The sequence below is a fragment of the Fringilla coelebs genome (assembly GCF_963513975.1).
Source record: "Fringilla coelebs genome assembly, chromosome: Z".
Classification (NCBI taxonomy): domain Eukaryota; kingdom Metazoa; phylum Chordata; class Aves; order Passeriformes; family Fringillidae; genus Fringilla; species Fringilla coelebs.
In genome coordinates, this window is record NC_140031.1 from 38,709,918 (window position 1) to 38,737,119 (window position 27,202).

Here is a 27,202-nt window from a genome sequence, read left to right on the forward strand (position 1 = left end):
CTCACATTTTTCTCTTATTAATAACCTAGAATGCATTCTTTAAAAGACAGACAATATTTGATTTAAACAGTAGATAGTATAGGTGGAAAGAGGGGGAGGCATTCAACAAACAACTGGCTAAAAGCCACCTAAAAGTATGTTTTCCCATGATTTTGAGGTCTCAATAGCCTGACTCAACAGCTTCCATTCTATGCTTTGCAATTTTACATACCCAAAATCTAGATTAAAGTACTCTGTCTTGCTGTCTACTGCTGCATTTAGAGCTGTGCTGTGATATACAGTGCGTGTGCGTATCACCACAGTATCATGGGTCTACAAAGCGAGCACTTACTGGTGGAACTGGAAACCTGAGCCTTAAAAAATAAATATATAAATGGCAGTACTGTATACATTGAGAGGCCCTTAAATTGGTTTCTTTACTGCAAGCAACAAGGGCTGTCGTTTGCAAGGCTGCTAAGCATAAATCAGTAATTTTCAGTACTCGGGCCAATAAGCTCTAATTTGCTTGGCAATATAAATTTAGCCATGTAAATGCTGAAAACGTCAGTCACCACAGTTTGGCTTTTGTCTCTCTCCTGCTGCACCACCACCCCTCTCCCCTGCCCCTCCCTCCTCTGCCCCTGCTTTACTTTTCAAGTCAGTTCAAACTGTATGGTCAAAGATCCCATGGGGACTGAAAAAAGAGAAAACAAGTTTTCCAGAGAAAAACAGTCCTAAGCACTGTATGTAACTCAGGCAGCTTTGTGAAAAAAATTGCTTTCTGTTAATATCCCAGCATGTCTTTGTTGTCACCTTCCTGTTCTTCCCCTTGAGACACATCTCAGAAAGGTTCAGATCCCTATTTTGCTTCATGCAGATACTAATCAGTATTGTAAACACTATGCTTCTACTGGGGCAAACTATTTTTTGACTACAAAGGGTAATACAGAAAGGCAGTATGTACTGGAATGCTTGCTTATTTATACTGGCTTTATTAGTGATGCAGACCTGGTAAAATACCAGGTCTGCATCACTAAATTGCTATATTTGTTTCTTCCAGCCAGACTGCCTATGAGCTGGGCTTGGTGTTGTGACATCACAGGGACCAGCACTTGTCATTTACTGTAAGCATGCAAATTATATAATATTCATAATTAGCAGAAATTACAGTTGCAATAGACTATTTCCTTTAATTGCTTTTATTTGTATCAAAATTTTAATTACAATAAAACAAAATGCAGTTCTTTCCAAGATTGTGAAATATGTGCTGTCCTTGGCAAACCTTGGTGTACTTGGTTTTTCAGCTATTAAACAAAAAGGATGTGTTTATTGGCTATGTTTTCTGGAAGTCAGTGCACTAGTACCTGAAATTAAGAGTCCTTCTGCAAATGGACACACTCATCTTGTTATAGAAAGCAAGATGGTAATGTTTCTTCTTTTGGTCTTGACTTTTAATAATGCAAATATATTAGGAGGCAGATGAAAAAGTGGTTTTCTTTTACATTGTTATTGCCCCTGGAACTGTAAGATTTATCAAAACTAGTTTTGTGTTGTTTAATGCCAAAATTAAAATTTCTAATAAATGTAATTATTAAATGAGAGATAATATTCCCAGAAGAGCATTGAATAAAAACGGCTAGACTATGTAAAGGGAATAGTGAAGGAAAGAAGTGGAATATGATCACCGACAGCAAGACGTAATTGCAAGGGTGGAGCATATCCAAGACTGGTTTGTGATTGGATTTAGATTAAGAAGAAGAGCTTGTGTATTTTGCCTGAGAGAAGACAAATATTAGAGGCACCACAGCACAGCTGTAATCAGGTTAAAGGACTTTGTGCTCTTGCTAACAGAGTGGAACTGAAATTGCATTTGCAGTAAGTATGCTCTCGTCTTTTGGCCTTTTTAGAGTAACAGTGCATTTCTTTTGTCACGTGCTTTACCAATTCTTGGAGTAATTCAGCTGTTATGGTTTTCCATTTGCAATAAGAAGTTGGATTTATCATTAAGCACTTGTTTCAAGTGTGTTTATGAAAGAACATCAGTGTCTGTTACAGATTTCAATCACAATGTTAAAACTCAGCTGAGTGTGTTTTACCTGCCAGTGCCACTGAGCATTTACAGCACAGCTGGTATCCGTTTGGTGACTTTAGGGGTATGTGAAATACCAACTTCTTTAGGAAAAGGTTACAGGGGGAAAAATATTTCCAATACTCATGTAATCAGCTTGCTATGCCTATTTGGATTTTTTTTCAAGGCAAATTGTGTTTTAATGGCGAAATCTGTGACAGTTTAACGTGCTTTTTGTTCTTTAAAGTGGATCTTTCTGGAATTTATGCAGAGATCATTGACAAAATGAAGACAGACACACTGATTCATAGCTAAGCTGATTGTGGGCAGCAGTTTGCCCTTGTAACAACCAATGGCGAAATAACTATGAAGAGCAACATATTTCGGTATACGGTGCCTGCTTTGCTTAGGCCTCTACAATGTATGCACTCTGGCTGGGAGGTGTTTAATTTGCAGTGGTGCTGAGTGTGCCTGGTTCCCAGCTTTCTTCCCAGGCTGGGGTCCGTGGTGCACAGAAACTGCAGCCTGCTGTTGGAGCTAAGATGTCTGTGTTTGAAAATCCAGGGTAGTAAAAAGCATTAAATTTCTAATAATAAGTTGTTTATTTTAGTGTGTTTTCAGACTCAGCTGGTTAAAGTTTTATACAAATTAATGACTTCTTTAGATTCTGCTGAGAATTAACTGCTTTTAACACAAATTCGTCTGAAGTCTGTATGATATGTTTTGAGCTACTTTGAAAAAGCAGTAACTGTACTATCACTGCAAAATTCTACAGGTTTTTTTTGCCATTCATTTATTAAGCCCTCTAATGTCATTGTGAAAGGCACATTTAAGAGGGCCAAATGCATAAACTAGTGAGCAAGAATAGGCTGCTTCTTTCTATGGAGGTACTCATGCACATCAAGTTAATTACACCTGAGTGTTTGCAGCATTGTGCACATAAACTGGGATTGTCATGCGGTATTGTTGGTGTAGGTGATGATATAGCGGGGATATTGAGGCATATTCAGGGGATTAAGTTAAAGCATAGGAAATAAAAACACACAGCAAGCTAAATCTCTATTGCTTAATTTGAAAGAAAAGGGAGAAGTGCTCTTGGTTTGGGGTTTTTTTTAAAGACAGAACTATGAAGGGTTAATTTTGCCTGTGGAAAGTATTCCTTAATCATAGCTTTTTGCTCTGTGTTACCATAGCTTTCCTAACTTCGAAGACTTGAAAATGTCATTAGACTCAAACTAGAGTAATCAACTGTCAAGTTTTCATTTGTTAAAAATAGGAATTCAGTGATAAGACATTTATCTTAACTCAGTAAGACACCTTGGAAATTTAATTTGGAAAAATAATAATAAAAATAGTATTTTTACAGTCTTTTATAAACTGAGAGCTTTAATGCCAAGTTTCTCTCTGGAGGAAAATTTTTATAGTGAAGTTATAAACACCTGAGAACTGAAGTTTATAATGAAAACTTAGGGTCCGCCTTTGCTCCAGCAGCACACATGTTTCTAAAATGAAAGAGACTGGCTTAGTTAGAAGAAAAGAGCTGGTAGAGTAGCTGCTTGCTCTGCTTTTTGAGAACAAGACCCATACTAAACAGATATTTTGCTTGTACAGTGGAATAGATTGCCTTTCAGTATTCAAAAGCATTCATTACTTGCATTAAATTAGGTTTAAATGACTGTTATCCAGCCATTTCTTAAATTAGAGTGGGATTGCACTGTTTAAAACTTTTATGCGAATAACTTGGCGCTGTCACTGTGCGTACCTCTGCAGGTTCTTACTAAAGGCAACTTTCAGACAACTGTAGGTAAGCTTATGAATTACTGTTGAAGTACTGTACTTACTGGTTATCCAGCCATGTTGTACAATAAATAATACTCGGGTGCTGTACAGTCAGCCCACTGCTCCCTGGCATTATCTGCTTGATTATTTTCACATTTCTATGCAAATTCAGTGATGAAGTGCTGGTCTTATTCTCCTTCCTAGAAAAAATAATCCCTTGAAGCTAATGGGAGCTCTTCTTCCATGAGAAGTACATAATGAGCCCATAGGTCAGCAACTTTTCTAGGTATCCTTCTTGGCAGTCAATATTCTTTCTTCCCGCACCTTTCCTGATTTAGAAGAGGTAGAAGTGAAGTAGCATGCAGCCTTGAAAATAAGTAAGTGAATGCTCTTTGGTGGAGGATAGGCTCCCCCGCTGTCAATAGCAGTGATTGTCTTGAATCTACCTGTTTACCAAGAAGTCCTGCTGTCGCCCATTCTCCAAGTCATATACAAGCACTTAAGTAGGGCATAAAATATTTGGAGTGGAACCCAAAATTTACAAGGCAGGATATGGAGTGCTCTCTGCTCAACACATTTTAGGTTTTTTTGCTAAGGGGGGAAGTAATATTGAAAGGAATGGCAGTAAACTGAATCATTTCTCTGCACATTTATAGAATAAAAATTAACTTTAGTCTGGGGGTTTTGTTTAAGGATTTATTTTAATTTTTCTGCAACAACTCCTTTTGCCATTACTTTCTCAGTCATTTGTAAAGCATTGGAAATGTTCAACTATCTTTAAAAATGAAGGTTGTAGTAAATTATTGATGGAAAATATGGTAGAAAATCTCCATTTGAAAATGCAGAATCCAGGACCCTCCTTGATTTCAGCATGAAAACTTGTCTTTGTGCCTACTTCTGGAAATCAAGTTGCAGGTACCTCTATTTTATGATTCCTACTCTGCAATGTGATGCCTAAACCTAATGGATGGAGGGCATGAAATCAAGTTATTTTAAGCACTTCACTGAATCTTCCTTACAGATGCATAGAAACCAACCAACCAACCAATCAACCAAAAAAAAAAAAATCTTAAAACACCACCAGGACTGTTTGGAGACAGGTAAAAAAAATTGTTGAATTATTACGTGAGTGTATCTTTACATACTTACATGCATAAACCAGTATTACAAATGAGCATAAAAAGTTTCATGCAATTAATATGTTTAAAGCCTCTAGTTTTACCTCTTCTGTGAGACTGAATTTATAAGGGGGTTTATGCCTTAAATGTCATATTTTTATTCTTTCTCCTTTATCAGCTTAGCAGTTACTTAGTATGTCTAAAATATTTTTTCTGTTCCTGTCATGTTTTCATAAAACCAACACACATTTCTATAATCACAAAACGTACTAATTTTGGGGATTTTTTTTTTTAAAAGAGTGCTGTTCAGAAGCTAGTGTTTTGATGTAATTCTGTTAAATTGAATAGAGTTCCCACACAAAGCTGTATTTATGAATCAAAAAACAAATCCTTTGTCAAGATTGAAAAGTCATTATTAATGTTGTGTCAATATGTGAAACTACTGGTTAGTACATGAGATGACAGAGCTCCTGATTTGTTTTTAATAATTCACCTATCATCCTAGACATTACAGAAAGTCTCATCTGAAAAACATGAGCAGAGTGTAGCACTTCCCACATTTTAAACTCATTTTATCTGATAATTACTTCTGAAAACATTATTATCTCAACTAACTTTTTGGGTTTGGTTCGCCTTTTTTTTTAAAGAAGTTCTGTTCCTGCATGCGCTAATGGTATGCAAATGCTGTCTCAAGCTACTAAACTTCTTGCACTCCTTCAAGCTAAAAAATCCGTAAGTCAAACTGTAGTTTGGAAAAGTTCATGTTCAGCAAGTTTGAGCTTGGATTATTTTTATACATAGTTTTAATGCTCCTGTATAGAAGAAATACAGATTTTGAAAGAGAAAATTTGGCATTGACATCCTTGCTAGTAATTATAGTATCTTTTTAAATAGCACTGGGCATAATAATGATGTTGTGCAACACTTGTTCTCAGATCTTTTAAGGGCTTGATTTTGGGTTTTCCTCCAGTGTTAATTGTCTTTTGCAACAGTTTAAATTGAATCCTTATCCATATTTTTAAAATCAGGAATAAAAACTAGTGGGATACACTTGTCCTATTCTGTATCACACTCATCACAATAGGATTTGAGTAGCCTTCACAAAAGTATTAAGCAATAAACTTTTGTCATTTATTTCATTGTCTTATCCTCTGTTCCTGGAGAGAGCTGTATGCAGTGAAGCATTTTGTTTCAGAAAGGGCTTTTTTGGTGGTAGAAGTGGTGGCTTTTTTTTTTTCTTTAAGTACACCTTGCTGTGTATTTGTAGTAGAGCAGGCAAAACTGAGAAACTTGGCCTACATCTGGAGTGAGAGGTGGTCACGCTTGTGGCCAGTCTTAGGTGACAGTGCAAGTTTTGGGACAACTCATTGAAAAGATCAGGTGCCTTTTCAAGAAGTTGGTGTGCTTTGAGTGGAGCATTGTGGAGTGGAGGAAGTACCTGGCTGTCACCTGTGGTCTTTGGGCAGCAGTCAGCAGTAGCTGCCTCAGAGTCATCAGTGTAGTCTGCAGTGGTTGATTTCATGGGTATTGCGGTGGGAAACACAAACTTGAAAACCAGGTAACCATACGGTAACCTGTGTTGCTAGTCATGGTGCAGCGTTCCATGCCAGTTACCTTCTAAAGTGCCAAAGGCTTTCTTTTGGGATGCTGAGGCAATTGGGCTGAGAAGTGACAGCAGCCATGGAACTAGAAGTCTTTCCACCACAGCAAAAGAGCTCTTTCAGACAACTGGATATTTTAGTCATGGGCATTGTGAGACCTCAGTTAAAAGAAGAATTCTAGGAGCTCATGGCAGCGGATTGGCATTGCATCTTTGATCAATGGGGACAGTTTCATGACTGCAAATTCTGTATACTGCTTTTCTAGGTTCCTAGTAGCACCTGTTCTTCGGTTTAGACTGTTAGAACTGCGTGTGTTTTAAAGTTGTCCGTGATTAGGACCTTCTTGGCAGTATATGTGTATTTCTGAAACTGGAGTTCACTTAGAATAGTCAATTGCATTCTCAACAAGTGAAAAAAACCCCAAGACCAACACCCAAAACAAAAACCAACCAGCAAACAATAAAACTGCTCTAAAAGAGAAAGGCATCAAATGTATGTGGTGTGTTGAAAAATTGTTGTGAGTATGCACAGGCTGTGTTGGACACACAATCCACCAGAGCCAGATTTCAGATCTGAAGAAAATATGGGTCTGGAAATGCAGTTTATCTATAAGTGTTTAAAGACACATGACATAATTAAATATGAAAGCCCTCATTACCTGTTGCTCTGAAATCAAAGAGAGTAGAAAAGAAAATCAATTCTTGTGGATTCCAGTAGTAAAGGGTTAAGAGATGGAAGTGCAGGTTCCCATCTGTGCTTTAATGCTTTCATCCAGGAAGGCTTGTGACATTGTTAGTGCTTTATGATGAATCTCAGACAGCCATCCTTGAAGTGGTGGTGTATCCTGCTGCTCCAGCATGAGCTGAGTGGAATTGATAAAACTTCCTTCAGCACAGCCATGCTAGTGAAAGCTTTGAAGACAAAGAAAAGTTGTTTTCTCTCTCCTTCTTTAGGTCCTTTCTCTGAATTCCAGCTGTTTTGGGCATCTGGTAGGTACTAGATCTCGTACCTTTGTACTTGATTTACCAGAAAGGAATGTTTTCTGGTGAACAAGCTGAGATTTCCCCAAGAGCTGACCACACAATAGGAGAGTTGGAAAACCTGTAGTGAATTCCTTGAAGATAACAATCCTAGCTGAACTCTGGGCATTGACTGAGTCTTCCTTTGGTAGGTATAGGCAGAGCAAATTTCTGTGCAGGAGTGGCAAAATGCGTGCCAAACTTTCAAGGAAAAGGATTGTACTTTTTCAAGCTGGCCCTTGCTCAGTTCTATTGTAAGAATATTTCATGCTGTAGCGGTATCTTAACTTCCTGGGTTAGTTTCCAGAAATAGGATTTTTCATTTTCAGTACTGAGTGGTGAGGTTACTTGCCCAGTAATTTGCTAGAAAAATTAGTTCATTCTCTTAGGCTCTCGGGTTTTTTGTTTTTTTTCTTCTAGGTCTTAGAATGAGAAGAATAAAGGAAATCTGTTTGGGTGCTGAGGGTGTTCTCACTGATGGTTGTGGCTCATATTCCATCATTATGCTTCTTCAGCTCTTCATTTTTCAGTGTCTGCTGTAGTCTGTCACTTTCTTTTAATGTCTCAGATGCCACTTGATAGCCAGTTGGTTTCAGAGGATCTAGATGTTGGTCATTCAAGGTGAGATGGTTTATCCTGCCACTGATAGCTTAAGCACGTGATTTGGAGAGTTGAGGCCTACACTGTTTTGGGTGGACAAAATAGGAGGCAGATACTTGCACTTCAGCATGTGCTACAGTGTATGTATGAAATCTTTCCACCAATTGCTAAGACTTGGTGGTCTTTTCTATGAATCCTCTAATAGGTAATAGTCAGAGAATGTGGAAAATAAAACAAATGGTCTTCTTGGCTTTGCTCTTTGCAGTTAGATGAATAGTTTGCTGAACCTGCAGTGCCTCTGCAGGGTGTGCTGTTAGATGAGAAAAGGTGGTCTTAATGCCAGCTGCTTACAGCTGGTGAGCACTAAACAAACACCAGGCTGATATTCTGATCATTCTGCTGAACTGCTGGGGACTCCTGAGATCGAGTGAAGGGATGACTGAAGATCTTGCAGTTGTCAGCATCACCTTTGGTTTGTGTCACAGTAATGCTATCTGTGAAGTGTGTCTTGAGATGTGGAATTTGGCTTTCTCTGTCCATTTTCTCTTGATGTGGCCATTTCATCTGAAAGCAGGAGCAGCACATCCTGGAAGTATGATAGTAACTGGCAGGTCTGGTAATCTGCACAGAATAGAGAATGTGTAGTCTATTATGCTTGAAAGGGAATTATTATGCTTAAGGGTAAATGTTTCTTTGAGAAAGCTAAGGTTGAGAAAAGCACTGCATAACCTGACTGAACCTGTAGTGGAAGCCACCTGTTTTTCATTTTGCTGGCTCAGCAATATGTTAGATCATGAATGTTTAATCATTTTTGACATTTCAGTGCATTTATGTTAGATTGCAGATGTTAAATTTCTTTGTAAGTGGATCTTCTCTCCATTAGGTAAATTATGGCAAAATACTCCATACCAAAGCCTAAGAAAAAGGTCCAGTTCATAGACTGGTAGCAGCCTTTTAATAATATTACCAGTAATGTGTAACCAGAATATCAGATGCAGAATGTAAAACAGTGATTTCTGTCCTTCATTCAGCAGTGTTTTCATATTTGTGGCCAGAATAAACCAAGTCTTTGTGTTTTAGTAGGTATCAGCCTTAAAATTTTTCCTGACACAGCTTATCTGCCTTCAAAAAACAGCCTTAATTTTGATATCATAAGGAGGAAAGTAACTGGGAACAAAATGCCAATGCAATTGTTTATTGAATGAATTGGTCTGTGTCATTTTTATGTTCTATTAGTAAGAAGCAGGTGATGCCAGATATAAATGGCCCAGAAAAAGCATTTTGAAGTATAGCACAAGCGAAATGCTGATGAACTTGTTGGAATAATAACTTTTTGAAATAAGGCTTTTTGAAGCAAAGTTCATAGGAATATATTTTTCATGATAGTTACCAGGTACAATTCCTGGTTTGTCTTTTTAAAATGGTTGTGTTAACCATTTCTGGGCATAGAAAGAGCCAACTGAACAGATACAGAAAAACCACACACAGTGGGGAGAGACACCATAAAAGTGCAGTTCATAAGTAGATGAGAATATGTTACAGACTGAGATACTTTGCTTTTAAATATAGTGAGGACTAGTTATCTTTCATAAACATTGAAAGAGGAGCTGACTTATCATCAAGAGAGAAGTCAAATAAACAACCTAAATGAAGTTGAGCAGAACTGTCTTTTTCACGATGTGCTTGTGAAATTTTGTCAGCCTGTGGCAAAGATGGGCTTTATTTTGCAAACCAGTTCAAAGCATTTGTCAGCTACAGAGTAATTTTTCCCCTGCATAACAATCAAACAGCAGACTAGTTCTTTCAGAGTTAAACTCTTTTCACTAGTATATTGCACTACACTAGTTAACAACTGTAAGTGTAGACATTTTTTAATTGATATTTATTCATATGTTATTTGATATGAATACATTTTAGCCCTTGAAGGAGGGTGGGGGGGAACATGCGTTGTTTTCATTTAAAAGAAGTCCCTGTGCTGATCAGTATCTGAAGAATATTGAGGTAAACAATGAAAATATCTGGTTAAAAACATGGTTGAATAAACAGTGCATTTTTGAATTTTCAAGCTACCAATTTGCTTAACAGTTTGAGAGATAAGGGGATTTTTTTCTACAACAGTTTTTATTTAGTTGCAGCCTGCAGAAAAGAACATTCGAGGCAGTGGGGGAGAGTTTATAAAATGAAATTCATTCAGGAATTTGTTTGACAATGTGAAGTAAAAGTGCAGAGATGGCCTGGACCTCTAAATCCTGTCTCCTGGACTAGCAGCATTGCTTTCTTGACTGCAGTTTATGAGGAGATTGAACAGACTGCACAAGGTTGAGTCAGTCTCTCTGGTGGTACTTAAAAAACATGTAGACTTGGTGCTTAGGAACATAGTTTAATGGTCAGCATGGCAATGCTGTGTTAGTGGTTGTAGTTGGTGATATTAGAGGTTTTTTCCAACCTAAATGATTCTATGATCAAATTTTTTCTTAAGGGAACCATTCACAACTGAACTATGTAATGAGGTTTTCCCTTTCTTTCCTAAGAGGGGAGTGGGAAGGAATTTGGATTGGCTTGGGAACACTTTATAAATATATAAATGAAAATACATTTTGTGTTTTTGGGGATAGGACACAAGATTGTCTTCCACCAAGTACAGGAGAAATACACTGTGCCTTAAAAACTTTAAACATTTCTGTGTAATTTTCAAAGGTCAAATTGCTTTAATTCTCTATAAGGCCTTGTTTTTCTTGTATTTCAGCCAGCATTTTCCAGTGCACAGTAGTGATTTTTTTTTTCCTTTTCTCCCCTGTTTTTTGCTCAGTGTAAACAGTTCCTTGCTGTGGTTACACAGACAAATATAGCAGAGAACCCTTTCTCAGAGAAGATTCTCCCTGTGCATTTTTTAACCATTTTTGGGAAGAATTGATCTATTTGTGCATGCGAGAGAGGGAGGCAGTAGCTGTAAATTGAAGTGACATCATATATATTACTCCCATTGATCCACTTTTAGACTAGAGCCAGGATAAAAGGAAATGGCATCAGGGAGGAAGTATGCTCATTTAGGCACAGATCCCAGTGTGATAATGGAGTAATAATAGAAATCACGCCACTGTCAATCGGCTGCTGCATTAGTCTGAGGCAGATTTTCCCTCCAAGGAGGCTTTCAATGACTTCATTCAAGTGCAGGCAGGAGCAAATGGGATATTCAACATACCAGCTGTACAACTTCAGTGATTTGTGTCCTGGTGGAGGGGTGCAGTGCAAGTGCTGGTGCTGTGGATCAACTCAAGTAGATATATCTGTGTCACATTTCATGGCTAAAAGGTCAGTAGTCAAATGTTTCAGTGGCAATTTTTTTTCTAGTATAAAGGGTGAATCTGGCATTTATTGTGTTTGTTAATGTAGGAATTGATAAATATGCTCTTTCGTGTGGGTGGTCTTCTGGGATGTGAGATCGATGACCTCTATGGCTGCTGTACCAGATCTCTGAAGGGGAAAGATTTGTTTTCTTTGTGCTTTTTACGGATTAGGGATTGTACTTTGAAAATTCATAGTTTTCTTCAAAGATTATTTGTAGAAAACCTTTCAAACCTACTACTCTATTAAGATACTCTTGTAACGCAGTATAACGGCTTAAGTGTTTTGTGTACTGATATGAATAAAATACAAAGTATGCTTTCCTTACTTCCAAGAGATTTAGTATACAGTGAATATCAGTTATACTTTCAATTTGTTTATGTTTTCTTTATTTCTTTCATCTTGAATTTTTCAAATACAGAGTCAGTTTTGATATTCCCTATCATATACAGTTTAAGGGTAATAGCCTCTTTACTCAAACTTTAAAGCTACCACATCAAGTAACTTAGGGAAAGCAGGGAACAAATGGTTGTTTAGTGGCAGGACAAATTAAACTCTTTCAGAAGGCTGAAGAGTTGGAGGAGAGGTTTGACAGTCTTAAGGGCAAGTTAATATATACAGTGCTGAGATACAGCTTTATAGAGGGGATGATATTTAATTACATAGGACATGACAGAAAAACTCTAGTGGGCTTGATCGAAATATATTCACTTATATCCTCCTTGTAGTATCCATAGTCACAGCTGGGGGAGGGCCAGCCCTGAGAAAAGTAGTATGATTTCCATGCAGCAGGCATAGGTTGGGACAGGAACTATCAGTATAAATAGATGCTGTTGCAGCAATCATTGACGTAATGAAAACTATTTCTTGATCCTCGCCACATTTCCTGATTGAAGCGATCTGCTTTCATAGTTGCATATATTTGAACATTTTGACTGAGCATTCTCTACTCTAGTTCAGAGTATGAGGGAGTTATTTTTATTTTATTTTATTTTCATTTATTTTATGAGTAACATAGAAATTTTGCATTTACAGTGCTATGGTTGTTTTCTAAATGTTTTCAGCCTGAAGACACAACTTGAGAGTGTGACGATTATCCTGCTGTAACTTGCTGTATCTCTGTTGTGTACTCTCTGTGGGTGTTAGATATTCAATATGCATTCACAGAATATGAGTTGTTGTAAAGGAATGTGGTTATACAGTGCTTGAAAAGAAATTTGCATGTAGGTCTCTACATTGTTTATGTTTAGATAGCACTTAAGGCTAGGGCTTCTTTGTATTAAGCATGAGGCAAACAAATTGAAAATTGACAACATGCACCCCAAACAAGTCTCTTGGTATGAAAGATGGAAAGTAACAGGTGGGCAGGACAAATAAGGATGGTGGTGGGAAAACAAAAAACAATGAGAGTGGTGTTTCTGACAGAAAATTCGTGCAATTTTTGAAGCTTATTTATAACCATTAAAACACTGTTTTGGTGAGAATGATGCTTATATTGTTGTGCATGAGGAAAAGAAAATGTCTGCACCCCTGAATGAATTTTGTAGCAACTGGTGTCATGAAACTCTGGTTGCAATTTTCTGTCTCTCGGCCCAAATTAGGGTTTAAAAGCAGAGTCTCTTTTATTGAAAGGAAAGCTTAAAAGTGTGGATGGGACTGTTCCTCATTTTGGGTTAGAAACAAGTCGGAGAACAAAGTGCCCGAAGCTGCGCCCAGTAGCGCCTCTGCAGGGAGAGGTCTGCCAGCCCGTGTTCCCCTGCCAGTGCCCCTCCCTCTCTGCTGGTGTTCACTAGCTCCTGCCTGGGACTGTAATTAATCCGTGAGCTGGAAACTGGTATGTAAGGTATCATCTTGGGCAGCTGGAACGTGGGAAAATACAGAAGCCATGGTCTTATTCATAGACTCACAGGAGGTGCTCAGGTTGAAGGGGCCCACAAAGATTGTCAAGTCCAATGCCTGGCCTTGTACAAGACACTTTAGTAATCACACCATATGCCAGACAGCATTGTCCAAACACTTCGTGAACTCTTGGTTTTGTTTTATTGGGGTTGTTTGTTTTATTGGGGTTTTGTTTGTTTGTTTTACTGACTTTCAGAGTTTAACCGGTAATTCTGAAAAAACTTCAGCCATGTTGCAGCACTAGACAGACATAAATTAAGGTCGTGGCTGCTGCTCTGCTGCTGCTGTTTGTTGGCTACAATGAGATTCTGTAATGCTACCTTTAACAATAACTTTCTGTGGGTGAGTCTGTGTAGCAATTATACTGTAGATATATTCTAAAATACTCAACTGTTGTGTAGCTATGTATTCAAGCAACTGTTCTATAGCATCTGCAAATCAAGTATTGTTCTTCTGTCTTTTTAGTTAGCAGTGAAAACTGTCTAGATCAGAAGTTACCTTTCTTTGTGTGGTGTTCTGCAACATTTGGTATTTTATTAGTGTTCAGAATTAATTCCATTTCTAAGTAGAGTCATTTCCCAGAAGCTATCCCTGTTTTATTATTTACCTTGTCTCACCAACCCCCTGGCAGCTGCTGTTGCACTCCATAATAAGAAATTAAGGTGCCATTTTAGTAGTTGTCCTGAAATGAAATGTTCAATATTTTTAAATACCTGACCACTTTTAACAATACCATGTGATTGGCAGGTTTTGGTATTTCTTACAAAATGTTTCACTAAGAGCTAATAAGATGTATTATCAGTCTTCAGGAATTTTACCGATAAAATTCAATTTTACCAATAAAAAATGGAAAGAAATCAAAATGCAAAGAAACCAAAGCATTATCATAATATAGATGCCCTTTCCTCTTTATTCTGATTTAGGTACTAGTCTAAAAGGGAAGAAAAATGTCATGTTGCTAAATTAGTTAATAATGTAGATATTTTACAGATTAAGACTTATCAGAAGATCCTGGGTACCTTCATGGACTTGCTGTCTGAGATCAGGAGTCCAGTCTTGTTCGGTCCCCATAATCAGCCCTGGTGGTGGGATGTGTTGTTGGAAGAGGCATTTGCTATAGCTGACTTCATTCCATCCCTGCTTAGCACATTGCCGCAGCAAAGCAAACAGGGGCAGGCAGTGAGGTGGGAAGAGAAAATCACCAAATGTCGTGAAAGCTGGAAGTACTGTCAGAGTAGCAGGATATCTTTTTTTATTAGTTTGTCTCAAGAACATTAGAAGTGAGCAGGGTTAGTTTCTTTTTGTATGTAAAAAACTTTACTGACATTCTTTTCCCTTTCCCCTTCTTCCCCTGGTGCCCTGCAATGAAGAATAGTGGGGAAAGTTTTGGGGCATATAACAAACTTCTGACTGATCACCTTGGAGCCTAAATTTCCAAGAGATGTTTCCTGGCAGCTGGTGCAATTTCTCTCTGAGCTCTCTTTGAATTATTTATTTGTTCATCCGATAAGCCTATTAAACAGAGCACTTAAGCACTGGCTACAACAGACTTCTTGTGCTTTTTTTTTTTTTTTTTTTTTTTGGTTACATTAGGTTTCAGTTCAAAATGATAGGTTCTGGAGTCAAGAAACTAACTGAAAGTACTGAATATATATCTGTGTGTAGATGCTGTACCATGTGTGCCCCAAATAAAACATTCATGCATATTTCCCATTAAAGGATGGATGGTTTGTGACTCATTGCATTAAAATATGCCTCAGAATGTGTTTTTACAACAGTTCTTTGCTAGGTCACTTATTTGTGTTGTGTTTCTTTGTTCACTGTTAATATATCATGCAAATGCTTGTATAGCAGATAAAAACACCACTCTAAAAACTACATATCCTTATGTCTCATTGATTCCTCAAATTATGCGCTGTAAATTATTCTCTCTTCAAACCCAAACAAAATGGAATTACTTATTTTATACATTCAATAAAAATCTTACTTATTTAGCTATGATTGTATTTCAGTATTTCAATAAGATAAGCATGTTTAGGTCTGACCTAACCATAGCAGTGGAGACCATGGAAAATGAGTCCTAATTGTGCCCCTGCACAGTCTTTCGGTACGGAGACGCATAAACCCTGCGGTTTTTCAGAAACCAGCTAGAGGTGCAAGTTGTATTTAAAGCACGTGCTGGAAGTACATAGGTTATCACAATCTTGTCCTCTTTGGTTTGTTTCCATTTACATTGCTTAGCCAGTAGAGATCTTCATGTACAAATGGCATTTATTTTTCTTTTAGCTTCTCCCTGACCAGCTGGTCTTACTTCTGGAGTTCCTCTTGGAGGAGAAGAAACTGTGTCCTAGAATACTGCAGTGCTTAGAGAGAACATACCAGCTCCAGGAGCAAGATGCTGAGGTAAGTCTGTAAAAACAAATCTCCCTTATGTATGCCACTGTGTTGTTGACTAGGAATGACAGTGTTCCATTAGGAACCAGGCTCACTGCAGTTTTGGGTTTTTTCATGGCTGAATCTGAAATTGGATGATCTTAACTCCAATATTGTTGCATCTTCATGTGCCATAATGACTCTATTTCTGTGTGTTTTGTGTAGGTAGGTTCAGGCGTGTTTTGCATACTGTGGTAGAAAAGTACAGTGCAACGCAGATGTCAAAACTATTTTACATATACCTTAGGCAGCACATTTGTTCAAGTGTTAAATTTTTCACTACGTTTGTCTGTGTAGTGGAGCCCAGTTTGTTTTTGTTGGGATATTGTCTCCAAATGTAATCATGTCTGTTGCAGTCTAAAATTATTTTTCCCCATTGTCAGCTCATATTGTTCCTCTTTGCATGCTCCAAAGTCTCACTCAGGATTTAGGACAGTTAGCTTTCCAGAGAGACTACAGTGTTTTCTGGTTTGGGGCCTTAATTTAATGGCTTTTGCAGTTGCTTCTACTAAGTGCCGGTGACATGAATAGCCCCCAAGAAAAACACTGCTTTATATGATATTGTAAAGGGTAGCATCCCTGCTCCAAAGTGCTTTATATCTTTGGGAGGCAAACTAGTAAATCTTTATTACTACGTGCAGAGCAGACTCTTAAGTCCTATGGTTTTCTCGAGCTGGGAGAGTTCTGAAAATTAATGCAGAAGTGGTGGCTGAAAACACCCGTGCAAACAGCCTTTACTTCAAGTATGTAGTATTCAGGAGGATGTAAGAAAGTCAGAGATGAACATGAAGGAGTCTAGAGATGCGTGTGTGTATATATGTGCGTACATACATATGTATATATATGTATAAAACAAGGGTTAATTATGACATAGGCTATGACCAAGCTACTATACAATGGAGGAATATGGTGAACTTAACATTTGGCTGCTGTTTATTTAAAAACTACCTTGCAGAAAGTTGCAGAAAGCCAGTGTGCTTGACTTACCCTGTTATTCTTGGAACTTTGTGGCAATTATTAGCATTGAAGGAGAGAGCAAAATCTGTCTTGTTACTCTTATGCTGAAGTTGCTGTGTGGATGCTTGGAAATCCTTGGAAATCCAAACCTTAACATAAAGATTGGTAGAACAGATGTCTACCGTTTTCTCAGAAAAAAAATAAACAAAAAAAAGAACAACATTTCAATTGCTGCTGTTTACTGTGCCTTTTTACTTTTTGTTGATACAATTTTCCAAATGCCAGATTTGTTTTTAATTAGTACTTGAACCAATATTTCTATTTATATGTATTAGAATATATTTTAATCACATCTGAATACCAGTGAAATGTCAGTGGTTCTATTATGGGAAGAGGAATTAACAGGGACATAGATCAAAGCAATAGCTGTGTTGTTGTTGCTGTTTCATGCCTATGAATTGTAAGCACCAGGCCACCGGCTTCAGTCTCAGGTTTTTCCTTCCTCTTCACTTTCGCTCTTTTTTCCTTGCAGTGTTAATGTAAAAGTACACAAACAATCTATGAGAATGTTTTTGTGAAAAACCTCCACAAACCCTCAAGATTAGGATCTCTATGAAATGAACATAATCTCCATTTTATTTTACAAGGTGAAACCAAGGGGTTAGCAGACAGCTCGCTTAGAAGTACAACTAAGATAACATTACCATTAGTATTTTGCCAGTCATCAGACCCCAGGCACCTACAGTCCTTTAAAGGGAACTAGCTCCCATGGCCTCATCTACCTGAGGAACAGACTATTTGGGCCTTATTCTCTTGTATGTGCACAGGGTATTTTTGTTGTTGCGACCCCAGGGCAAAGAACTTCAGTCTGAGCTGCAGTCTGTTCTTGTCTAGATTTAATTTGTGGATACACAAATCACTTATAGTGATCCTGTTGTATTACCAGAGTTCAAATGTTCTCAGTAGCTAAACATCAGAAATGGATGATTAAAAATAAAAACATAAAAAACTTGCCTGAAGGCCAATAAAAAGAAAACTGTCAGTGTCAGAGGGTTTACTCCAGGATTTTTGGAAGTGAGGTTGTCAGCTGTGTTCCATCCAGCAGCAGAAAGTTAAGAAATAAACTTGTTCTCTTATTTTTGAAAAGTAGCATTTAAATTCACAATCATCTTTCAGTAGGGATAAGCAATGATATGGCCAATAGTGTGAGAAGGTACATACATAAAGGAGTGTGGTTTTTTTATGTATTTTCACAAAGTTTGATCTTAAAATTTGTACATAATAATTTCAAAGATCATGACTGAGGACCCATCCATCTGTCCTGCACAAGTACAGCATGGAAAGTTCCTGTTTATATTTCTTAAAGATGTTCTGTCTGTGTGACTGAAGCATCTTTATTTTGACTTCAAAATTGACCACGCTTGTTGTAGTAAAGCATAGCACACCTGGTGGCATCTGCACCTGCCCACAGCAAAGTCTAGGTCTGTCCCCATCCAGTGAAGCTGACAACAGCACTGTTTGTTACTCCTCACCATTTGTTACCGTGTGCATGTCCAGATTTAACAGCCATGGGGTACCTGTTGCTTCAGAACAGAGTGGAGGCTTTGCAGCAGGTAATCTGCCCTGTGTTGATTTCTTTGTGTCAGTCAGGAGAGGACAGAGGTCAGAGTCAGCCGTGGCCTGGAATGTAAGGGTTGATCTCTCTTGAAGAGATCTCCGCACCTACTCAGTGCAATTCCTCTCCTCTCAAGTTAGGTTTCAATGAAGATATGTAGGCTCAGTGTCTCTCTTCCTACTAAGACAGACATTTGAATGCTTCTTTTAACAAACAAAACATAAATCATAGGTTAAGTAACATTTTTGTGATTCATAATGTATAACTTTGGAGCCACAAGAGCCAGATGGCTTAATGACATTCCAGATTGGTCTGCCCCTAGTCTTAGATGCCAAGAGAGGCTTGTAGGGCATCTGCCAAATTGCAGAATTTGTGACTCCTTTCCACTTTTTGCAGTCCACTTCTGTAACAAATAATTATTTCATTTTCCATTTACTCCTCAAACCTTGGAGCATCTGAGAAGACACAAAGCTACAAGTTTGTTTTCAAAAGATTAAATTCATTGATCTGAGCTGCTTTAATTGAGCATATCCAAGAGATCTTTGTTTTAAAAGCAATGAAGGTTTCAAAGTTTAAAGCCATTTTTCCATTCTTCTCTCTGTGCCTTCAGCCCATGTGGCTCAGCCAAGTAGTGTCAGACAAGTGGGAAGCAATTGGATTGTGTCCTCAATTTTCTCTTCCTGTTCCCTGTCTTGTTGTGCTGCTTCCCCCTTCATAACAAAATAACTCATGCACAGGCTACATCTCTATGACATTCCACATCCTGCATCAGAGAGAAGCAATATAGAAGCTGGCTGCATTTTGAACATGACAAAGTCCAGCTGTAAGTTTAGCTGGCTGAGGAGAAATGGGATATGTTATAAAGCAGCAGCTACAGTTGCCATCAGACAGCACACTGGGATAATAAAATTTAAAGTGGGTCTGGGGTTGTTTTTGTTTTGTTTCTTTCCAAAGTGGCTGTTCTAGGCAGCTGTTTCATTTATTCAATATCTAGCATCTGGCAGAATGGGGAGAGTTAGTCTATATGGAAAGTTTTGAGTGTCTAATATTTTTTAAAATCTGTCTAACCTTGATGACATCTCTTCTGATATGACATCTCTTCTTATCTCATTTGAATAAGCTGTTGAGAACTTTCATATAAATAAAGGGAAGTCAATAATTTACAAAAGACAGCACCATGAGATCTGAGTTAATACTCAATGAATCTTTTAACTAGATGAGCCCTCTCATTACTCCTATTATTTCTGTTCTTAATTTGGCTAAAGACCAAACTTGTAGGCACACAAGCACACAGAACGACTGAGTAGCCTGCAAAATAATAAAAAATGTGACCGGAAGAAGATCACAGCCATAGGAGAAGAACAGTGGGTGTGGTCCCAGTCCTATTTAAGACTTGATTATATTTCTGCAGTCCTATTTAAGACTTGATTATATTTCTGCAAGTGTGTTTTACTTGTTGCTGAATTATCTAAGAAGTGGTGATAAAAACTACAGAATGTGGATGAAGCAGAAATATTTATGTTGTACTTCCCCAGATTTTTCACTGTAGAGTTAGCTTTCCTTTCTTTCTTACTGTAGATAGCACTTTTATCTTGCCTGCACAGCATATGGAAAGTTGCTTTGTTGTGTTTCCTTGTCTCAACAAGCAAACTGAAATGCTCTTCACTTACATAATGCTTTCTCCATATCTGGGATCATAATGTGGTATATTTTGGCAAAAGAAGATAAACTAGAACTCTTTCTGCAGTAATGTGAGTAAAATGAGTTAAGATCATAATATCATCAGTCATGTGGGTGGCATAAAGCTGTTCTCACACAAGTACTTCATTGTGCATGAGGTCTGCCTGTGTGACCAAGGCTATAAAGTACTGGCATTTTATTTCACTGACAGAAATGCAGTCACCTAATACAAACTATCTAAGGTGCTTGGCATCCTAGAAGCGGTGAGAATTTTGTTAGGACAAAATAACTTTGATTCATTGATCTTTCCTAGCCTGTGAAAAGCTGGCAGATGTGGAAATACAAATGAATTCTTGTCATTTCCCATCTAATGGTGGCTGTTGAGCTGAGCACATTCTCAGGTTGCATAATTCAGCTGTCCTGCTGATTGTGGATGGGCATTGTTTGAAGGCACACTTATGGAACAGAGCTCTGTAGACAACAACATAAAACTGGGTGGGAAGAGGGAACTGCTTGGGAAAGGTCACTGCACACTTGAAGAAGGCACTTGGTGAGCTCTACTTTCAGCACAAACACTGGGCCAGTCCTCACTTGGGGCAGGGACTCAGAAGCAGGCTCCAGCTTTTGAGTACAGTTAGTAATGTATTGCAAATACCTCCACAGGCTTGCCAGTGCTTCCTGACTGTACTGTGTAGCAACAGGTAGGCATGTTTCGGATAGTGGCATTGCAGCCACAGGGAGAGAACCATGGTTCTTTTCCTTAACTGATGCCATTGTTGGTATGAAGCACCAAATCAGACGATAATAAAGGAGACAGCTTGAGCTGATGACTCTATTACAGGGCATTGCTTTCTAGTGATTTTTTTTCTGCAAAAATAAAAATAGTTTTTGTACTTATTTTGTATTTAAATTTGCAGATTATTGCTCAGTTTAGAGTCAGTTCAAGTCAGGAGAAGATGTCTTATTTTGGATAAGACAGTATGTTTTGCAGGACTTACAAATCTGCTGTTAAAATTTACCAGGAGTGCAAAATAAATTTCACCTGCCTTTTCCTTTCTGAAAGTTTTAGTTAAAGCATTATTGTGCCCCTAGACATAAGTATGGTTACATTGAATAATTTTTTATTTGCAATTGAATTGCAGTTAGCTCATCAGGAGGAACCTGATATTAGTAATCTAGAAAAGAATAATAATGAACCTAGAAAAGGCTCTGTAGATGAGTCAGCCTGCAGGGTACATATGTTTCTGGGAGAAATAATATTTGAGCTTTGTACACCCAACCATTACTGAGGCAGTGCTTTCATTAAATGGAAAAGAAAGAGGTATATGTTTTCACAAAGTAAAATCTCTTTACTATTATCAGTCTGATGCTTTTCACACACATTCTCACTATTTTTTCCCTGCTCTGCTTCTCCTACTTCCTTACGCAAATCCTTGCAAAGAATATATCTCAGTCATAGAAAGCCCTTCCCGTTTTCACTAGAAAAAGGGATAATTTCAGGATTTATTGTAGACTGTCCTCTTTGCTGATAGATGTGTTGACTGAAGCCACAGCCACTGTGATCTTGAAAAAAAATTGAGTCTTCACTCTGTTTCATGTTCTTGTTCATGTTGCATCTAAATGCAATTTGAAGGCTCTTTGGCACAGACAGTATTGGTACTGATATTGGTTAAGAGAGTTTTTGAAAAGTGTGTGTTTGTAGGAGTTGGATCTATTTCCCAATGAAAGGAGCTTAGAAAAGGGTAGCAAGGTGGCACTTGCTTCCCAAAGATGAGGTCCAAAATTCAAAGCTCAGAAAATTGGAACAAGATGAGGGAAAAACACTTCCAGTGACAGCCATGGGAGTCCTCCCATGAGACTCACTCTGGTTCATGTGCCCATTGTGACTGAGTGGATGTGTTGAGATGAATTTGTAAGACTGGCTGAAGGATAATCTTGAGTAGCTATAATTTGGGTTTGTTTTGTTTCCACATGCAAAGTAGGGGGGCTTTTCCAGCCACTTGAGAAGAACAGAAAATCCCTCCATCAGCATTTGCTGAAGGGCATGATCAGAACACGAGATTTATGGAGCACTGGAAATAGCCTTCCACCAGTCAGCACTCCTAGTCCCACACCCCTTCAGGAGCCAACAGCAACATCTTTTTTCCAAGTGATCTCAGTGGCTGTTGGGTGGCATGAGCTGGAGTTTTTGTGCCCTGACTGCTGCCATTACTGGTGCTGTTCACTTATCACATGATTTTTCTGACTGGTTTTGAACATAATTTCTTCTGTGTGGCGGCCCAGAAACTTAGCTAAACTTGGAAAGCAGAGGAGCTGATGGTCGGAGGGAACCAAATATGCAAGTGGATTAGTTTGGCATTTTTTTACTGCTTTTCCAAAGAATCTGTGGAGGAAAGGATTGGAGATAATTCTATGTCCTATTGTCCAGCAAGGAGAATGAAGTGGTGGAGTCCTCTGGGCTTCTGAACTCAGTCCTAAAGTTTTTCTGAATCGGGTGCAATTGCTCTACATAAAGTTTTACTCAGTGTTTCTTTGTTGGCAATATAAACCCAGTACTGTAATACAAACCACCTGCCTTTGTTATGAAATTTAAAAGGTTACTCTGTTTGCATATATACGATAGCACTGGCATAGTTCTAATATACAAACAAAATCCCCTAGCTGTCAGCAGTAGAGATGTTCCTCTGAGGTTTGCTTTCTTTGGGAGGTTTTTTGGTTGGCTTGTTTTGGTTTTTAATTCTGAAAAACAATCTGAAAATATTTTTGTTTAAAATAAACTTATTTTGAGACTTCATCCAAATTGCTCATCTAATACTTCTCATTCCTGTCTGAGGGCTGGCTGCAGATGCAGGGTATGCCTGAATAGGACCACAATTTGGGAAAAACCTACTGTGTCCTGTGAGGTCTTCAAGAAGCAGGACAGTTCAAAGGTGCAGGTTCTGACATAATTTCTTAACCACACAGATACAATTCCACCACTGAGTCACTGACTTAATAACATGTGGGTAAAGTCCGCTGTCCTACTTTCAACCCTTGTGTCAGTTGGAGTTGCAGTGTCCTGAGAAAGAAGAGGAATTTTGTTGTGCTCCACGTGGTGTAAGCATTGTCCTAAGCAACAACCATCACTGTATTCCAGCAGCAGGGAACAAAAGAAGTGGAGAAGATAACTAAAAAATGTCAAACACAGAGAAAAATCTAAATGTTCTCATTGCATGAATGAGCACATTTCTTCTGATTTTATAAAATCAATGTATTTTTCACTTAAGAATTTTTGCTGGGCGTTGAAGAAGGGAGAATAAGAGTGATGCGAAAGGTCTTTGTGTTTGGAGTAAAAAGCATGTATGTAATTCTTTTGAAAGTGGAAATCCAGGTTTTAAGCAATGGGAGATTAGAAGGATGTGAACAGGGACTGAGTAGGCTGGCTGTGACCTAAGTTATGGAAAAAACAGGCAGCCACATTGTGCATGGCTTGGAATTTGAGTCTTATTTTCATGTGGAGTTCCAGATTCTGACTATGACAGTAATCTTGCCTGGAAATAACAAATGTTTTGACCACAGTCACTGTGGGAGACCAAAGATAAAAAGTTTTTTTGCCTCTAGCTACAAGACGGATAAAGTAGAAGCAGAGGGATGGAGAGAGGGGCATAGGCAAAGGAGATAGTTTACTGTTGCCCTGATGCTTACAGCAGCCTTTCCTTTTGCTGAACAGGAGATACAATTTAATAATAATTGGTAACAGACTGTTGGTGTGCTTGATCTCAGACTCTTCAGAGTTGAATTTCTACGTCAGATGTATATGTTTATGTGCTTTTTTCCCACTATAATGTTTGCATTTATAAGCCCAGCATGCTTTTATGTGTACATATAAATAATCTGTGTTGAAACACATATGCAGACACTATATGGGTAAAAATTATAAGCAGACTCTATCTGGAGATGGCCAGAAGAGACAGTGGTAATGAGAAGTGTTTAATTGCTTGCTATGATGATACAAATTTCTGCTGATTCCAGAGATACTGTTGGGATAGGACAAGGAATGACAGCTTCAAACTGAAAGAGGGTAGGTTTAGATTAGCTATTAGGAGGAAATTCTTTACTGTGAGGATGGTGAGGCACTGGAATAGGTTGCCCAGAGAAGCTGTGGCTGCCCCATCTGTGGCTGTGTTAAAAGTCAGGTAGGATAAAGCTCTGAGCAACCTGGTTTAGTGAAAGGTCTCCCTGCCACTGGTGGTAGGGTTGGAATGAGGTGATCTTTAAGGTCTCTTCCAGCCCAACCCATTCTATGTTAATCTAGCCAGTATTGTAGATAGGTGTTGCAGTAGGCTGTCAAATGGAATATGGATGGGGCTGTATATGAGATGGCAGACAGTTGAGGTGCTGTGTTTTGGCAAAAGTGTCCCTTTGGATGTGCCAAAGCCAAGCTTACCTTCCTGAAGGCATGAGGCTTGTCCCTGCAGTACCCCTCTGATGTTGGCTGTACTTTAGGCTGGGACCTGGTCTTCCTTCCCCTCCCTCTGAGGTGCAGGATCTCCTGGCCCCACAGCACCCTCTCCATACTCACCCTCAGACTGTGTCTTCACACATGCAGCCATCCTGACCAGAGCACCCTGCTGGAGAAGGAAGGAGCAAGGATTGAGAGCAGACAAGGTGGCACAAACATTGTTTCTGTCACCAGCCAGAAGGCAGCCTTGCTCCTGAGAGCTGGCAGCACCACAGCAAAGCAAAGCTCAGCACACATCTCCAGTGAAATCATTGAAAAGGCAGATGGTGACATCTTTTCTGCTATCTTCATCTTGCTGCAAGCTGTGAATGGCACTGGTGCTGCAGCATGCTGAGCAGGCAGTAGTGAAAAGGCAGGCAAAGGGGAAGCATTTGGTTTCAGTATAAGTAGTGTATCTATGTTTTAAATTAAGCCTTATTCTTTAAAACCTTTGTTTTTGAAATTAAGTGAGTTCACATGTTGTGTTAAACATTTCCCTACCTTACATGCACTGTGCTACAGGAGCTGCTCTCCCCAGCATGGGGACAGTGGCAGCACAAATGTTGTGAGGAAAGCCTTAGGCACCATGGCAATGTGGTCTCCCAGACAGTGCTGTTGAAGCTGTCACACTGCTTTGCTGCTGGTGGCCTTTCCTCATCTAACTGTTCTCTGGGTCATTTTCCAATTGTCACTTTGTTGGTTTGCTGTAAAGCTAGAGACCATCCTGTTTTGTATCCATCTCCTATTAGACAGGGTAAGGAGGGACAGGCTGAAGAGCATTGAGATTACACAATTAGGCATCCCAACCAAGCCCCTTATTCACAGTGACAGCTTTGACATCAGAAGAGAGACACAGCCTGTGCCACCTTTGAGAAAGGATTAGACATGGCTTCTTAGTCTCTTGCCTTTTCTGACTTCTTTTGGAAATTTTTTTTTCTACCAACACAGCTGTCTTTGATCACAGATGGGGCCCACATAGGGAGGAGAGTGTCTGGTTTGTAATTGGGAACTCTCTGCTGTAAGCCTGAAGTGGGGGGAAAAAAGAGCATTTGTCTTCTCCAAACAAGTCCTCAGCATTGCTGCATTGCCAAGAGTGAATCCTGTCCTGCACTGCTATCCTTTGGTTGCTATGCCTTTTTGATCACAGCAAGGTTGTGTGCTGCTCTGCCTGGGCTTTCTGAAGCAGCATGTTTTGTGATTCCTGGCTTCTGTTTGGTGATGTAGAAAAGAGCCTCTGTGCTGGCTGTGGGAAAGATACATGTTTTATTTGCAGGTTGAAGTGGAGTCGTTCACAGCCTGTGGAAGCTGATGAGGTTGCTCTTGAGCAAGGCTATGGTACTAAATAAACTTTTTAACATCGTGTTATCTAGAACTGTGTGACCGCTAAAACAGGAGCATGTGGTTGGAGCAGAGGAGAAAGGTCAGGAAGGAAATACGTGCCCCTAAGTCACATTTATAAATGTGAGGAGGCTCAAGCGGGCACCTGCTGCTGCTTGAGGCTTGCACAGCTGTGGAAGCACGCTGCATGGCCTGTGGGCACACTAGCACAGGTACAGGCTCAAATGCTGCTGCCAGCTGCCCCACACTCTGCCATTGACCAAGCAACAGAATTTGCCTTTCAAATCTTGATTGTGCCACTCCTTTCTCTTCTGCTACTAAATATAGGCAGTTGCTGCATGAGCTCTACCCACAGCTCTTCATCAGTGCCGTTAAGGAAGGAGAGATGGGACTTATATGTCCTTCTCCATTGTTTCCAGCACCCTTCATAGTGTGCAATTGCTAGATCTCTGCAGAAATACAAATCAGAAGAAGAAAAACTAATTACAGAAGTAGAATATTGCTATCAATATTACCAAGGTCTAATGTCTGATATTCTGCTAAAATTATCTTTTAAGTGACTTTTTAGTGACCAGCTCATACTCCAGGTTTTAAATTATTTTAGACCTCTACATAGTCCTCCTCAAAATTAGCTCCTGACAAAATCTGCCAGTTCATTACTGCCTTAGGGTTTCCTGTATCACCATGCTTTTTTTTTCTTTTTTTGCTGGGGTGTCAGTGGGCTGAGATACTCATGCTGTGCTGCACAGCAGGAAAGGAGGTCGTCCCAGGTAGTGGGAATGGCATGTACAATCTGCCTATACAACCTGGAGCTGCTTATACAATCAGAGATGTCAAATGCAGAGCATGGTGGAGCTCTGTGAGCTCAATCTGCCTCAGGCCCAGTTACTGAACTGTGGTTCATTCCAGTACTCAAAGTAAAATACAGCTTGAGTAAGGCTACCAAAAGCTATTTTTAAAATTAGAAATGTTATCATCATTTTGGCCATAGCTCTGGAAAATTAAGGGTTTTGTACCAAAACAGAGCATTGCACTGTGAGAAACAGCATTAAGTGAACCCTGATGCCATGAGGATCTCAGGAAGAAAAATTGCCGTAGAGATTGCTGCTGCTGTGGTGCTGTATCTGGCCTTTAGATTCTTTGGGCTCTGCAGTACTATCAGAGCAAGTGCTACAAGACCGGAGAGAAAACTTATGCTATGAAAAGTCCAGTTTTTAGTCTAAAACAAAACTAATTTAAGCTGATAGACGGCTTCTTTACTCAGTCTCCTGACAAACCCTTGAGAAACAGA

General features: G+C 39.0%; 1 protein-coding gene across 4 annotated transcripts in view; it reads left to right on the forward strand.

Annotated features, from left to right (window-relative positions):
- Positions 1 to 27,202, forward strand: part of AOPEP (aminopeptidase O (putative)) — a 184,957-nt gene that overhangs the window by 145,234 nt on the left and 12,521 nt on the right. For all 4 annotated transcript variants that reach the window (XM_084225973.1, XM_084225975.1, XM_084225978.1 and 1 more), the window contains one exon: positions 15,695 to 15,811. In XM_084225973.1, the coding sequence (XP_084082099.1) occupies positions 15,695 to 15,811 (117 nt within the window). The remainder of the gene's footprint in view (positions 1 to 15,694; positions 15,812 to 27,202) is intronic.